Source organism: Eubalaena glacialis, chromosome 14, assembly GCF_028564815.1.
Source record: "Eubalaena glacialis isolate mEubGla1 chromosome 14, mEubGla1.1.hap2.+ XY, whole genome shotgun sequence".
NCBI classification, from domain to species: domain Eukaryota; kingdom Metazoa; phylum Chordata; class Mammalia; order Artiodactyla; family Balaenidae; genus Eubalaena; species Eubalaena glacialis.
In genome coordinates, this window is record NC_083729.1 from 30,360,292 (window position 1) to 30,376,401 (window position 16,110).

Here is a 16,110-nt window from a genome sequence, read left to right on the forward strand (position 1 = left end):
AGTCTATATTACACTGTGCGGTAAAACTTGGTGTTTAAAGTGTGCTAAACACTGTGGCAAACATTCATGTCATCAATTATCTATTTGACTGGTAAAATTCCCATTGCATGAGAGATTGGCATAACTATAATTATGACTAATTCATTTTTGTATGCCCTGCAGCACTTAGCTTGATGCCTTATACACGGTAGGAACTCAATAAATATTTGATGAATGAAACTAACCATCAGAGCCAGACTCAAGGCTCTGTAATTACAAAGCATAAGTGAGGCCAAATTTTAGCCATTAAAAAACCCAGAAACATTTGAAACATTTTAATGAATGTTTAAATGAGAGTTTTAATTTAGTTAACTAAAATATACACAAGTATAATTTAGTAATCTAATATGAAAGTAAAAAGATCTATCTGAAAGGTAAGGACTTTCTGAGAAATGCTAAGAAAATGTAACTTTATTCTTAATAGATACACCACAAAACCGACACTTTACATTATTTTGGTTACTTCAAAATTTAAATTCAGCTTGCTTTTCAATTAATTTTTTTTTATAACAGATGCTGAATATGACCTATTTTTTCCCCTGACAATATCAATAGGCTGCTCAACTACATGATACAATTTTTTTGCATTTAATTTAAAAGACTATGGCTCAGTGTTTAAAAAATAAATTAATAAAAGAGAAACATTATTAGGAAAAAAATGAAAGCACATTCACCACATAATAAAAAAAAAAATCATCCCTTCAAAATCAGAAACCAGTGTGAGCATTATTTCACTTACCCTACTTGGAAGCATATAATTCCTATATACAAATAAAGTAGAACCTATAGACTGGAATGATACAGTGGCTATCAATAATTAGGTGCTAGTTGACAAAATAAACAAAAACGAATGGAACAGCACATTAAAGGAAACTTGTTTTTAGCTTAATTGTTGGTGCAGAATGCACGGCCGGGGCCGGCTGCCTGGCGGCTGCTTTAGCTTTGCTGGCTTGGCTCGCTCGAACAGCAGTTTCCAAACGCACTTTCAGCTCGGGAGCCGCTCCCATTACTGTCTTGAAAGCATGTGGATACAGAGGTCCAATATGCATTAAATTCTGGAGTGCAAACTCATGAAGATCTTTGGAAGCTGTGCTTGCTGAGGCAAAAGAATTTTCATCCAGCAGGTAAGAGATCAAAGTGGGAACTAAAAGAGCAAGTAATTGGACCCCTGCAAATAACAAAGATAAAGTCTGAAGATGATCACAAGTCTGAAAATTACAATAAACCTTTATTTAAAAACTAGGCAATTACTATGGTAGTCTGAATTATAGTAAAATAGAAGTAAATGTGCACGATCTAATTTTAGACCTCAATAATTATTCATAATTAATATTGAATACTTACTAACTGTCCAAGCCATGTTAGGGGAGGAAATCAGGTTTGATTTCCTGTTAAGATTATATATTTTTCATTTATATTAATTTGTTTTATTAAAAAAATACTGGCTAAAAGGTTAAAAAGGAATGAACACTTTATAATTGTCATCTGGTAAAATGTATTTTGAGAATAAAATTATGAAAATTTTAAGGGTATTCCAGAATAGGGAGGTTGGAGATTAGAGGGAATAGGGAACAGAAACCTGAAGCATTCATTAGGAGGATACCATCAAAGGAATGAGTGAATGTATACATTAATGTGATGGCAACCATCTCCCTTTGGTTTTTGCATGGCACTTAGACTCAGATTTAGTTTTAATTTTTAAAAAATGACAATTGCTTATTCTACCTCTTAGAAGTCTTGCTATAGTACAAAACATCTGTTATCTGAGTGAAGCAGTCCCTTAAAAAATGAAGAAATCGTGATGGTGCTTACTGTTGATGTAATTCACTAATACTAAATACTAGAAATTGGTTGGAGAATTGAAGCTACACTGCTTTGGTTATTTCATACCTTAAATTAATTGACTCTTAAATGGAAAATTAAAGGGTTATTTATTTAATGAACCTTGTTGAAGTCTAATTAACTATTAAACTATATTTAATTTCATGAATAATACATAAATACATTCTGCTGTTAAAAGAATTCAAACAATAGAGAATTATTTGAAAGAGTATAAGACCCTCTTCCCTAACTAAATTAGGGCACCTGTTCAGGAACTGATCTCAAGAGTCAACTCAACTCAAACATATTTAAATACTGACTATGCAAAAGTCAATAAGCTCAGTGTTAAGATTACAAAATGAATAAGATTTAGTCCCCATGTTTATGGAGTTTACAGTGAGTAAAATAAAAATAAAGATAAAATTATGTTGAGTTACCAAACATGGGTCATGATGTCAGTCATAACATTTCTACCCAAATAATGTTACTATCTAGTTTCAACTAAACTTATCAACTCCTCCCAAACAGCTCTTCTTCCTGACCTTTCCAGTTTTAACGTTGCATCCATGCTTCTTCCAGGTAACACAGTAATATTTGGCTCTTCTCTTTCTCTTGTCCCCATAACCAGTTACTCGTCAAGTCAGAGCAACATTTTTCATAATCGCTTCTGTATTCTTCTCTTCCACTATAATAGTTCTGGATTATTATTTTATAGGTAAGCTATCACAGTAGCTTTTAAAAAATCTCCACTACCTTTCCAATTTTGTGTGAAACTCTTTCAAGAGAAGAGGAAAAATTTTACGATAGTAAAAACTGATGTAATTTTTATCTGGAGAGTAATCTAGCAATATATATTAAAAACCTTAGAATGTGCATTTCTTTTGTCCCAGTAATTTCACTTAAAAAAATTTACCTGATAGAAATAATTAAAAAATGTGTGCAAAGATACCTGTACAGGAATACTCATCTCAGACTTCCCTGGTGGCACAGTGGTTAAGGATCTGCCTGCCAATGCAGGGGACATGGGTTCGAGCCCTGGTCCGGGAAGATCCACATGCCGCTGAGCAACTAAGCCTGTGCGCCACAACTACTGAGCCTGCGTGCCACAACTACTGAAGCCCGTGCGCCTAGAGCTTGTGCTCTGCAACAACAGAAGCCACCACAATAAGAAGCCCGCGCACCGCAAGGAAGAGCAGCCCCTGCTAGCCGCAACTAGAGAAAGCCCGTGCTCAGCAACGAAGACCCAACACAGCCAAAAATAAATAAAATAAAATAAATTTATATAAAAAGAAAGAATACTTATCTCAGTTATTTATGATCTTGAAAAACTGGAAACAGCTTAACATTCAATCATAAGGTACTAGTTTAAAAAGTACAGTCTTTCTGTAATAATTAAGTCATATTTTTTAAGATAAATTTTAGATTGTGATGAAATTAAGATTTAGCAGGGAATAAAGAGGAGTAAGTTTTAAGCTGCATATGTCTCTGGTTAAATGGATGTATGTGGTAGTTCTTCATTAAATTAAAAAACAATAATTTAAAAATTTCAAATTTTGAGGTATTTTAATAATGATGTTTGGCATCATTAGTGCTAATCTGGTCCTATTTGTCCTATTCGTTAAAAAGCTTTGATACCTCTATTACGAACACCAAAATATATTATTTTAAAAAATCTATTAGGCAGCCATATTTTCCCTGGTTCTTAAAGAGTACATTCCTGGAAAATAAAACAATCCGTGGGTTCAAATGCCATCGGTAATTTAACCTCTTGCTCTTAAAAAATAAACATAAATCAAGTCAATTCTGTTAGCATCATGAGCAAAAACATTAATCTTTCAGACAGTAACCACCCTTAGTAAACTTACTGTTGCAATGGCCTGTGTCAAATAGCAAAGAAGATTTATATATAATACAAATCTTCATTTTAGACTAGTGGCTTTTTAGAGAAAAATACTTACTGTTATGTTCTTCCCCAAGAGCAACCAATGTTTCAAGAACTTTGATTCCTTCTTGAACAGCTAAAAGTTCTGTATTACTGGCTGGTCTGTTTCTTTCAACAGCTTTTAGCTTTTCAACCACTATCGGAGCTAATGAATGGATGTAGGGGGTTGAAAGGGCACGATTGGAATGCTGAAAGACTGAGAGGAGAAGCTGGTAACATTTGGCTTGAACCTACACAAGAAAATCATTTTATTAATTCACATGTGTGACAGTTCTTATCTGCTCTACAATCACACTGCATCTTAATATATACTGAAAACAAGCAATACTGCAGGATGAAAATAAAAATGTGGGAAGAATTAATGCCATTTCTACTTACAGAAATGAAGTAATTAAACTTCCAACATGCTAACTAAATAAAACTGAAAAGAAATTAAACCAATAAACATTCCTTATATGTTAACTCCCAAATTACCACTGCTAATATAATTTGTGTATTTCTATAGTGTATAAGAAATTAGAGACCAGGAATACTAATTTGTGTTTTTAATTCTTTCTTTAATTTACAAATCTCCCTCCCACTTTAACCTAATATATTTAGTATGGAAGGCTAATATTTGAATGATGTCAAACAAAGCTATAAAAATATATTACTTAGACACCTCAACTCCATTTGGATTCCCTGGAAATGACTGCTTAAACCAATTTAAGTGTTCCAGGCCTAGAAAGTAAGGTCTCAGTGGCTCTACTTTAGATTAGAAAGAATTCATGTTAATAAGAAACAAACAAACAAACAAAAAAAGGAAGGTCCATCAACACATCAACGTACGTGAAAAATATTGAGGGGAAACTGTTTCAGTGCTTTGGTGGAAGAAAAGCTACGAAACATCACTGGACATAAAAAATGCCTGGGGAATATTTTTAAAATACAGATCTGTGGACCACACTTCTGGAGACTCTGGTTTAGGAAGATAGTGGTAGATGTAACTAAATTGCTTTTTTTCCTGATGTGCAGCAGGTTTGAGAATCACACTGTAAAACAATAAAACTTATTTTCTAGAAAACAGAGTTTCCAATAGGCCCATTAAAACATGTTATAATATATATTTATCCTTTAATGGTGTCATTAAGTAAACAGTGAAAAACAGAACACGTAAAGTCTCTACCAATATAGGCCAGGGTTGAGCAAATATTTTAGATACTGGGCAATTTCTGTAGATATAAATAAACATAGACATGTCTCTCCTAATGCTTAAACCAGTGATCTTTTCCAGTTTTCTGTTGAAAAGTCATATAGCAAATACTTAAGTTTTCATTTGATGTATCACAAATTTTAATGAATCAATCTGAAATTTTCTTGATAAAGTGGAAGGTTTAACACTATGTTTTAAGTGTAACTTACCCATGGGTCACATGAATTTAATGCGTTTTTAAATCTGTTCATGCAGCCGTTCTGCAGTGACTGGACTCCTATTATTTCACTACCAGCAGACCACAGGAAGAGTGCAATTGCTGTTAGCATGCTTACTTCATCAGGCATAGGCATAGAATCTTCTGAAATATATGAATAATGAAATATTGATACATGTAAAAAATGAAAGCAATATGCTGTTTCTAAAATGTTTTGAAATTTAATTCTTCTGAAAAAGAATAAATATATGTATATGTATCACTAAATCACTTTGCTGTACACCTGAAACTAACACAACATTGTAGATCAACTAAACTCCAATATAAGACAAAAATTTTAAAAAATCTTTCATTCTTGAACAATGACCCTCTCTCTCTCTGACTTTTTTTTTTAATATATACAAATTTATTTATTTATTTATCTTTGGCTGTGTTGGGTCTTCGTTGCTGCACGCAGGCTTCTCATTGTGATAGCTTCTCTTGTTGCAGAGCACGGGCTCTAGGCGCGTGGGCTTCAGTAGTTGTGGCTTGCAGGCTCTAGAGCGCAGGCTCAGTAGTTGTGGCGCACGGGCTTAGTTGCTCCGCGGCATGTGGGATCTTCCCGGACCAGGGATCGAACCCGTGCCCCTGCATTGGCAGGTGGATTCTCAACCACTGCGCCACCAGGGAGGCCCTGTATCAATGTTAAATTGCCTCAATTTGTTAATTTTTCAGTGGTTATGTAAGAGACTGTTCTTGTTCTTAGGATATCTGTGAAGTATTTAGGAGTAAAGAGTCATGATGCCTTCAATGTATTCTCAAATGGTTCAGCAAAATTAATAATAATATCAACAATAATAATATGTGGATTATAGAAAAAATAAAACATGCAGCAAATGTTAACAACTGGTGAAATCTAGAAGGGTATGCTCAAGTTCACTATATTATTCTTGTAACATTTTAAAAAGTTTGAAATCTATTTCAAAATTGAAGGTTTTAAAAATGAAAAAAAATATTATAGCAATCTTAAGAGTGATTCATTACATCCATGGAGGGTGTGTGTGTGTGTGTGTGTGTGTGTGTGTGTTCACATACATACACTGGCACATTTTTTAAAGTGGAAGTCTCAGATTTTATAATAAGAAATATGATTTCCATAAAGGAAATTCTATTACAAAACTCTTCTCGTAAAGCAAGAAATTCTGCTTGCCTTGCTTACAACTACTATAAAAATACACCCATGGCTTTGATCCCTACTTCATACTGACTGTGCCTACTGAGAATTCAGTTCTGGACAGGTTATCTTAGGCAAGTTAATTATCTTATCATATACCTTTAAATTCATCTAACATGAATGAACTAGGATAAAATATCAAAACCTTCTCTTATAATTGACAATTTAAAAAATATGATTATTGATTATGGACACCCCCATGAAAACTGAAACAGTATTTATATTTTTAAATGAATTCTTAACTACTTTTTCTTGTTCTATCAACGTACACACATATACATTTACATTCATATATAATTATGGCATTTAATGTTTCTTTAGTTTGTTAAAAATCTATGCTAAAAAGAAAAATATTAACTCATGATAAAGCTAAAATAGTTTTAGTAACATTAATAAAACTAGTTAAAGTTTTCCCTTCCAAATATTAATACTAAAAAATTTCAGGTAATATAAGTAGTACATGGTTTGTTTAAAATATAACAAGTGTATGGGAAAGAAAATAAAACTTGTAATACTACCATCTAGCGATAGTTTAATTTCTAGGTTTTTGATTAATTCCTTCTGGTCTGGGTTAGTTTTTTTATATATAATTATTTATAAACATGATTTTTAATAGATATAATGGATATATAATCCAAATGAGTATACCATGATATATTTAATATTTTTTCCCACTGCCAGATAGTTATATTTATCACTTTTGTATTTTCAATATTATAAAATAGACTGTGATAAATAACCTTGAACACAAGTTTCTGATCAATAAGGTCAGAGTATCAATTTTTTTTTTTTTTTAATTATTAGCACCTTTAATTATTATTTATTTATTTTTTTGGCTGTGTTGGGTCTTTGTTTCTGTGCGAGGGCTTCCTCTAGTTGCGGCAAGCGGGGGCCACTCTTCATTGCAGTGCGCGGGCCTCTCACTATCGTGGCCTCTCTTGTTGCGGAGCACAGGCTCCAGATGCGCAGGCTCAGTAGTTGTGGCTCACGGGCCCAGTTGCTCCGCGGTATGTGGGATCCTCCCAGACCAGGGCTCGAACCCGAGTCCCCTGCATTAGCAGGGAGATTCTCAACCACTGCGCCACCAGGGAAGCCCCAGAGTATGAATTCTTAAAGGCTCTGTGTATATTTTGCAGAATTGATTCCCTGAAAGTTTAAACTGTATTAATTCCCCTTCAGCAAAGTATGAAAATGTTCTCCTGGTATCAATTCCACCTGTACATACTCACAATTTTTTAAAATCAGTTTTACAGGTAAAAATTTATACTCCTTTGTTTTTGTTTGTATTTCTTTGCTTATATAATAATGTGGCTAACTTTTTTATATACTTGGTGGGCATCTCTATTTCCTTTTTAATAATGCGTGCTCTTTCCTTCTTTCTTAAAAGACTTCTTTGTACATTAATGATATTAACACTGACATAAATATTATTTTCAGTTTTTGATCTGTCTTTTTTTTCAGGTATCTTTTATTTTTTTAATTTTTTTCTTCCAGTTTTATTGCGATACAATTGACACACAGTACTATATAAGTTTAAGGTGCACAGTATAATGATCTGACTTACATACATCATGAAATGATCATCACAAGTTTAGCGAACATCCATCATCTCATATAGATACAAAATTAAAGAAATAGGAAAAAAATCTTTTTCCTTCTGATAAGAATTTTTAGGATTTATCAACCATTTTTTAATGCTGTCATTTTTGACAGGTAGACGTTAAATTCTATAGTCCAATACACTGATATTTTCCTCTGTGATATTTACCATTCACTTACACTTACATAGTCCTTTGTCATTCTGACATAAAGGAGTCACCTATATTTTCTTTGTTTACCTATTTTAAAAATTTTACATTATCATTCTAACTTACCTTATATTTACTTAGAGTCATGATATAAGGAGAGGGCCTAACTGGAACTGATATCTGAAATGGCTAATTGACACAAACCATTTGAAGAATAATGAATGTGACCTTATCATGTATTATATTCTCATGTGGATGAATGTCTTGTTTTAAAACAATCTGTTCTGTTTCATTACCCTATCTGTTCGTTCTTGGGCCCACTCCACAGTTTTAGATAGTGTGGAAATGTTTTAATAGGCAATATGGCAAATCTTTAATTATTATTCTGTTTTCAATCCTTTCACATTTACCACAGAAATAAAATGAAAGAGAAAGTCAAACACAGAAGAAAAATGGACAAAAATGTGAATAAGCATTTTCCCCCAAATTAGACACAAACATGAAAAATGCTTATACTCAGTAGGAAAATGAAAAATGCCAATTAAAACAGTAAGATAGTACGTTTTACTTATCAGATAATGAAATTTAAACGTCTGAAATACCATGTATCGGTGGGGATCATGCACTGCTGGTAGAAGTGCAAATTCATACAGCTACTTTGGAGAGCAATTTGGCAATGTCTGATAAAATTTGAATGTGTCGTCAATTCCACTTATAGGGGTATGCCCTAGAAAATCTCATAGCACATGTGCATAAGGAATTTATAAGGATGTTCACTGAGACAATTTTTATAATTGGGAAAAATCAGAAATAGCAAAAATATCCATTGTTAGGGGAATGAATAATAATTGATAAATATAAGTGATGGGCAACTATATAGGAGTTCAAAACGATGTATAAGAGTTTTATATGCACACGTCCCTTCTTTTTGGGGAAACCTCCCAAAATGTATATAAGTGCTAAGACAAGGGCATTCAGAGTCAATATCCAGAATGGGGAACTAAAAGTTCACATCTGAAAGATGGGACGAAAATACTTCTCTGAGTTGATTCAGATATATAGCAGTTTTCTGATGAGCTCGTTCAATTAGTTATTAGGGAACAGATATCCTAATAAACTTTTAAAAATTTAAAACTGATTAGATTACCTGGTTGAGAATATTCTAGGATGCATGCGAGAGTGCTACGAATTAGAGCTGTCCACTGTTTTTGAGTATCCTCAGTTTTGGCCATTGAAAGTGTCACAATACTTTTGATCCCTTGAAGAGCTGCAGTGACTGGTGGAGGAACCTGATTATCTGCAGACTTTATCGCTGTGTCTTTCAATATTCTTGCAATTAAAAACAGAATCGTGGGCAGGACTGTCATACATCCTGAAATAAAAACAAATCAGATTGCCTCATAATTAGTAGTTCCCATATTATAGTTATTTCAATTGTTTATATTTTTTATGGTTTAATATTATTTCTTTTCCTTGTATTCATACAAAATTTACTGCATTACTATTACTATAATTCAATGTTTGAAAAAAAAAAAGTCACAAGTTATTTCAAAGGAAATATTTTCTTTCTTTTCCCAGCTTGCCTTGTTTTTATTACTTCTAGTATTTCACCTATTTAATAATCATGCCCTTCATAATGAAAATAAGGAAGAAAGGTAGAAAAACAGAAGGAAAACACTACCAAATACTCTGAGAAGTACCTGAGAAACTTGGTGAATCATGTAGCAATTCCAAGACAAGTAATCAATCTCATTGTACTAAGTGAGCCTTAGTACTAAGTCAGTCAATGTAGTAACCAAGTCAGGAAACTGATAAGAAGACTATACAGGTAAGCCAAAAAGAGATGAAAGAATCCTAGGATTTGTAGCTGAAAGAACTTTAAGGTAATCAAATCAACCACCCACTTAATGAAAGACTCCCTTCACCGCTCTGACATGCAGCCACTGTAGTCTGCCTACAGAACTTCAATGATGGAGAATTCATTGTTTTCGTATCTGTAGGCTTGTGTTGAACTGAAATTTACCTTTATATATCCTGATACCATCTCTACCTTCTAGATACAACAGAGGGAAAGTCTACTTTTCCATCCACTAGTTCTTCAGGTGTCTGCAGACAGCTATTATCTTTTTCAGCTATAATTCTTTTAGTTGCTCCTTAAAGTTGGTTGTCACTCTCCTCTGACATTTGTTAGTTTGTCAGCGTTGCTCAAGAGTAGCAACCAGATCAGAAAATAAAGGGTTTAGTAATTCCACTTTATGTCTATCTGCTAACATTCGATGTCTTCCCTCAAACTGTGGTTCTACCTCTTTGCTGAAGTTTGTTTGACATATATCTGAAAAGGGTATCCTGGGTTTTTGACTTCTTAAATCTTTAGTCTTTCTTTATAGGCTCCTAAAGGTAAACAAACCCTTAAAAAAACCCCTACTTCTCCTTTAAGATTTAAGAGGAAAATAAATCATAATAGCACTTAAAATCAAAGGCAACCTCATCTCTAATACAGTATAACACATTTCCAAATAGTGATCAATACCGTACCAGCAGGTGAACAAAGGGATGGTAAGTCAGAGAGTATGGTAACTGTGGCTGCCACCAAACGAGCACTTTCTTCTGACAGACGAGTTTTAGTGGCTACGTGACTTGGAGAGTCCGACATCTTGGTACTGAGATGCGGCATATGCCGCACTAAAATGAACATCAACAGCTCCATAGTTGCAAACACAAGAGATTTTCCAGGAATAAGACCACCACTGTCACCTCCTTCTCCTAATACAGGACAGGACTCTTTTTCCATATCATCTTCATCTTGGGTAAAAGAAAATTTGGTGAAATTCCCAGCAAACAAAATAAAAAATAGTAGATGAAACAACACAATAAGTATACTTAATAAATTCTTTCAAAGAATTTACAACTAAATGTTTAACTGATGCCATATGTCCTTCTCAGAGTAATTCTCTGCCTGACTAGAATTCTGTTTATTTACCTCTCCTTAAAAGTAACGGACAATTCATTTTTTACTTTGAAAATTTTTATTAGGTATTTTTTATTAGGAATGTATTTCATAACAGGAGTAACACATATGTTAGGCTGAAACGTGTGAAGTTGACCCTTTTGAAGGTGAAAGATAGCTGAATATGAGCAATTCCATTTGCGTCATGCTAAGGAAAGCAAAATCAATTGCAAAGCTTCTAAATATATGGTTAAATTTTTTAATTAACAACTTCCTGGCATTAATATTTTAAAAATTAGAGTACAAATAAATCTACTTCAATGTTAGTGTAATTTCTAGTGCTTACTTAGTGTGTTTCTTTTTTCTTGCAAATAATCCTGAGCAGCTCTTACTATCCGTTGCACAACTCCAGTCACCAGCAGCTGGACGGATGGTGGATTCCAGGTCAGTAGGAGGCGGTGTAAAACACTCAGCAACTCAACACCAATCAGCTATTATAAATTAATACAGAGAAATTAATTTTAATTTCAAAGGATACATTTATATTATTAAATCTAAGAAAATATACATGTAAAAATAAATAAATTTGGTAGCTAAAATTAATATATTGGACTATGTAGCAAATACTATAACAATCTTGAAAAAGGGTCACATTTTATCTGAACATATTTTCAGTCAAAAATTACATTATGTATTTAAATAATTTTTCCATTTAAAAATGGTCATTCTCCTATTTCTTTTCTCTTTAGGACTAAAACAATATTGCTAGCATCCAGTGCCACTAAAATTTATGATTTCCAACCTAAGTACCCAAGAGTAGTCTACCAGAAATTCTGGCATTCTGGTGAGTCCCTCTCAGATTCATCTCAGAACTATTACAAACTTCTACCGCTTACTACTCACTTTAAAAAGCCTCTTACAATCTTCCACATCAAATCCATCCAATGAACCCACCTCAAATTTCAGAGGGAGAAAAAAATTTAACTGCAACCAAAGCCACCTTTACCTCTTTCCTTAAGATCAAGTGTCCAGCCCCTGTCCAAGACTGATTAATCTTTCCTCATATGCCTGCTACCCCATCTTGTTTGACTTCCCAAGGATTCTCCAAGGACATCAATCATACCCCGTATGTTGCCAACCTCGCTCTCTAGCTAAGCTCCTCTTCCCCAGGATAAGTATCTGCTCAAGTCTTTCCTATCTAATTTCCCCCCACACTTCAAAAAACCTCTCAGAGCCTTCCATCTGCCCCCATGTTCTCTTCTGTCTCTGTCTTGTTTCTTCCTTTCCCAGACCGAATGCTGCCACTTCCTTCACTCTCTCATTTACTCCTCAATCTTCTATAATCTGGCTTGATCCACCTGAGAAAACGCTATGCCTGAGGTCACCAATAACCTCCACGGGACTCTTTTCTGTCCTTATTTACTGGATTCTGTCCCTTTTGAGACTGTTGTCTGTCCTTGAAACTCTCTCATCTTTGATAATTCTGTTGTTTTTTTTTTTTTAAACTGGCATCTGGTCTTTAGTCAGTATCAGAGCACCAACAACATGCTAAGTCCTATGCCCCGTGCTGTGGATTTAGTGGTGATTAACTCAGACTTGGATTCTGGATTCTTTTGGTTCTCCTCCTTCCCCTCTAGTTGTTCCACTGCTGATTTATTTCCTTCATCTCAATCCTTATTTGCTATTTATCCCTAAGGTTCCAGTCTTGGCCCTCTTTCCTTTCTCCTTTATTCAGTTTTCGGAGGCCAGTGGACTCATTATCTCTCTGGAATTACGAAAATGGCCTCATAATTGACCTCCCTCCTCCCTTTTCATGTCTTAAAAATCAACCACTACAAGATTGATGGGGTGATCAAATTTATGTCTGTTGTATTTCTGGAATACACATTTAACCATGTCATTCAATCTACTATATTTACACTCAGTTATTTTGGTTTTAACATAATATGTCACACACCTTCATTCATAGATTAAATTTTATTGGTTTGACCATTTGAAAACAACCCTCAAGTTTCTTGCAGTAATCTGTAGTTTAGCTGAGGCACAGCTTCAGGCTACAAGGCTGGGGTACAAGAAGAGTTCATCAGTGAGTGAAGCTTGTAATCACACAGCACATGCTTTGTTTTGTTTCATTTGGGGTTTTTTTTCGAGCAGCACTATGTGCAAAACTAATTTTGATATAATACAATAATGAGAACTTTGCTTTTTATCTGTTTGTGTTTTATGGAAAATTATCCCAAGTGATACCGTTTGGTAGTATGGTGTTCAAAGAAATGGTTATTACGAAAATAAAATTCCTAATTAAAAAGAATAACAAATCCAGTGGTAACTTGGTTCTGTAACATGAATAAAATCCTCTAAATACTCCATACATAAATTAGAAAAAGCAATTCATTAAACTTTTTAAATAAGTACTTGAGTCAGCGCATAAAAATTTCATTAAATGAGAGATAAAACTTAATCATTTAAAAGTGACATAATTTATTTAATAGCCTTATGAATCACTTCAGCCCTTTATTAGTAGAATCATTAACTGGGACTGAAGCCATCCTTATTTATTTATTTAATTTTATTTATTTTTTTGGCTGCACTGGGTCTTCATTGCTGCGTGTGGGCTTTCTCTAGTTACTGTGAGCAGGGGCTACTTTTTGTTGCAGCGTGCAGGCTTCTCATTGCAGTGGCTTCTCTTGTTGTGGAGCATGGGCTCTAGGCGTGCAGGCTTCAGTAGTTGTGGTGCATGGGCTCAGCAGCTGTGGCTCATGGGCTCTACAGTGCAGGCTCAGTAGTTGTGGCGCATGGGCTTAGTTGCTCCACGGCATATGGGATCTTCCCAGACCAGGGATCAAACCCGTGTTCCCCACATTGGCAGGAGGATTCTTAACCACTGTGCAACCAGGGAAGTCCCTGAAGACATCCTTTAAATTTTTAGTTTTACTTGACTGCTGATGAACTGATCAAAGAAGGTACAGTGACAATCTGTAGTCTAGCTGTGCCTGGTCATCCAACTTTCAATATAGGGTCTTAGATGAAGCCAAAATCCTGAATGCTTATTATATAATACTTATTTCATATGTGAGAAAATTATCTTAAGATAAACACGATGAATACAAAGCATAAATTATCTATCATAGAAATATACTGTACCTGATCTTCTGCAATATGGATTCGGGCATAAGGAGAATCTAGTAAGGTGTGTAAGGCCTGTAGACAAGCTGTAACATGTTCAACAGGCTCCTCAGGTCTTGGGGAACAAAGGAACTGTATACTCACGCCTGCAATGCACAAAATAAACACACAGGTTTGTTAATATAAAACACTTTGTTGCTTTGACACCATTTTTCCCCCCACTTTCACCTACTTAATTTTTTTTACAGATTACTTTTAACATATATTTATTAATGCCTTAAAGTGAGTTCAAAATGATTGTCAAAATAAGCAGCCAAACTTAACACAGGTTGTAGCTCTGCAAGGAGGCTAATAATCACATTGGAAGGGGATGGGGGAGTTCCAAGGTCACCTTGATTAAGAAGTTATTTAAAGACATTTTAAAATAATACATTAAGAATAAATTTATGAAAATTATAAAATTAATTCTCATTAAATGAGTGACAAATTCTTAAGTGTTAAAAGAGCATCTATAAAGCAATCATAAATAAGAATCATTCAAATTTGCTTTAACTTTACATTTTATTATTTCCTTATGGGGCAATTTGTTAAGTGTCAAGTAAAAAGAAAAGTTGTTGAAAAAAAATAGTTTACTTTTTTCCCTTGAAAATTATTCAATATTGCTCTGTGAATGAACATGACAGAGAATTTTTAAAGAGTAGTTTTTAATAATTAAATTTTTAAATAAAAAATTCAGTTAATTTAGAAACTGTGCTAAAAATCCTCTTTTTACTATCCCTCCTCTGAACTATAACAATTTTTTCCATAGCATTAAAATGAAAGATATGAAGGAGTTCAAAACATGCCACACCAAAATATACCTTCTTGGCTGAAGGCATTTGAGAAATAGCAGATGCAGGCAGGGCTCTCTGTCCTCCTTTCTACCTAAAAGCAGGTCATAAAACTTCTCATGAGAAAGGTGCCCTCTCTGTACCAGGGAGAAAACATTCTTACCACCAGAGACTGGGAGTCGATGTTGAAATAGACCTGTCCAAACAAAACTACTAAAATAAGCCTGATCTTCCATTATTTCCCCCATATATTTTCTCGTTACTGTCCCACAACTTACCACGCCTAGCCCAAACCCCTTTGTCTTGTCATACCCTCACAATTTATTCTTGTTTGTGTAAAACTGTATACAATCTTCTGGACCTAACGGCTTCTTCAGGTCTTCATTTTCCTTCTAAAGACTGCTGTGTACATGTAAAAATATTAAATAAATTTGTATGCTTTCCTCCTGTTAATGTGTCTTATGTCAGTTTTATTCTTAAGCCAGTCACAGATCTTAAGAGGGTAGAAAGAAGTTTTTTCTCCCCTACAGATACACATTTTCAGAAGTGATCCATCTTGAAATACATTAACATGGCTCACCTACCTAAAATCAGATGCATTCTGTCTTTGTTAATTTCTGGCAAAGATTTAGAACCAGGCGTTGCTCCTGATGCTTGGTTTAAATTGATGGGTGTAGAACGTTTTTGTAAACCTGATATTGCTGCTGCTTCTGCTGACTCTGAACATGTAAATCCTGTGCTATTTAACCAAAGTGCCACTGCATGGAGAATTGGGGCCCAGGAATTCCGATAGTGAAGTCTAGCTGTATCAATAGTCTCAGGAGTATAAAATGCTCCACCTATAAAGCAATCAAAAACATTACTTCTATTATACTCATTTATGAACAACTACCTTAAAAAAAAAACCGTTACATACTATCTTAGTCCATTTGGGCTGGTATAAGAAAATACCACAGACTGGGTGGATTATAAACTACAGAAATTTATTTCTCATAGTTCTGGAGGCTGGAGGTCCGAGATCAGGGTGCCAGCATG

General features: G+C 34.3%; 1 protein-coding gene across 2 annotated transcripts in view; it reads right to left on the reverse strand.

Moving 5' to 3' along the window:
- Positions 1-496: 496 nt before the first annotated feature.
- The window catches only part of HEATR5B (HEAT repeat containing 5B), a 95,348-nt gene continuing 79,734 nt past the window's right edge, over positions 497-16,110 (reverse strand). For both annotated transcript variants that reach the window (XM_061210773.1, XM_061210774.1), the window contains 8 exons: positions 15,660-15,914; positions 14,264-14,391; positions 11,466-11,610; positions 10,708-10,974; positions 9,320-9,544; positions 5,204-5,355; positions 3,819-4,032; positions 497-1,207 (listed from right to left, as the gene is read on the reverse strand). In XM_061210773.1, coding sequence (XP_061066756.1) covers positions 903-1,207; positions 3,819-4,032; positions 5,204-5,355; positions 9,320-9,544; positions 10,708-10,974; positions 11,466-11,610; positions 14,264-14,391; positions 15,660-15,914 — 1,691 coding nt within the window. In that variant the 3' untranslated portion in view covers positions 497-902. The remainder of the gene's footprint in view (positions 1,208-3,818; positions 4,033-5,203; positions 5,356-9,319; positions 9,545-10,707; positions 10,975-11,465; positions 11,611-14,263; positions 14,392-15,659; positions 15,915-16,110) is intronic.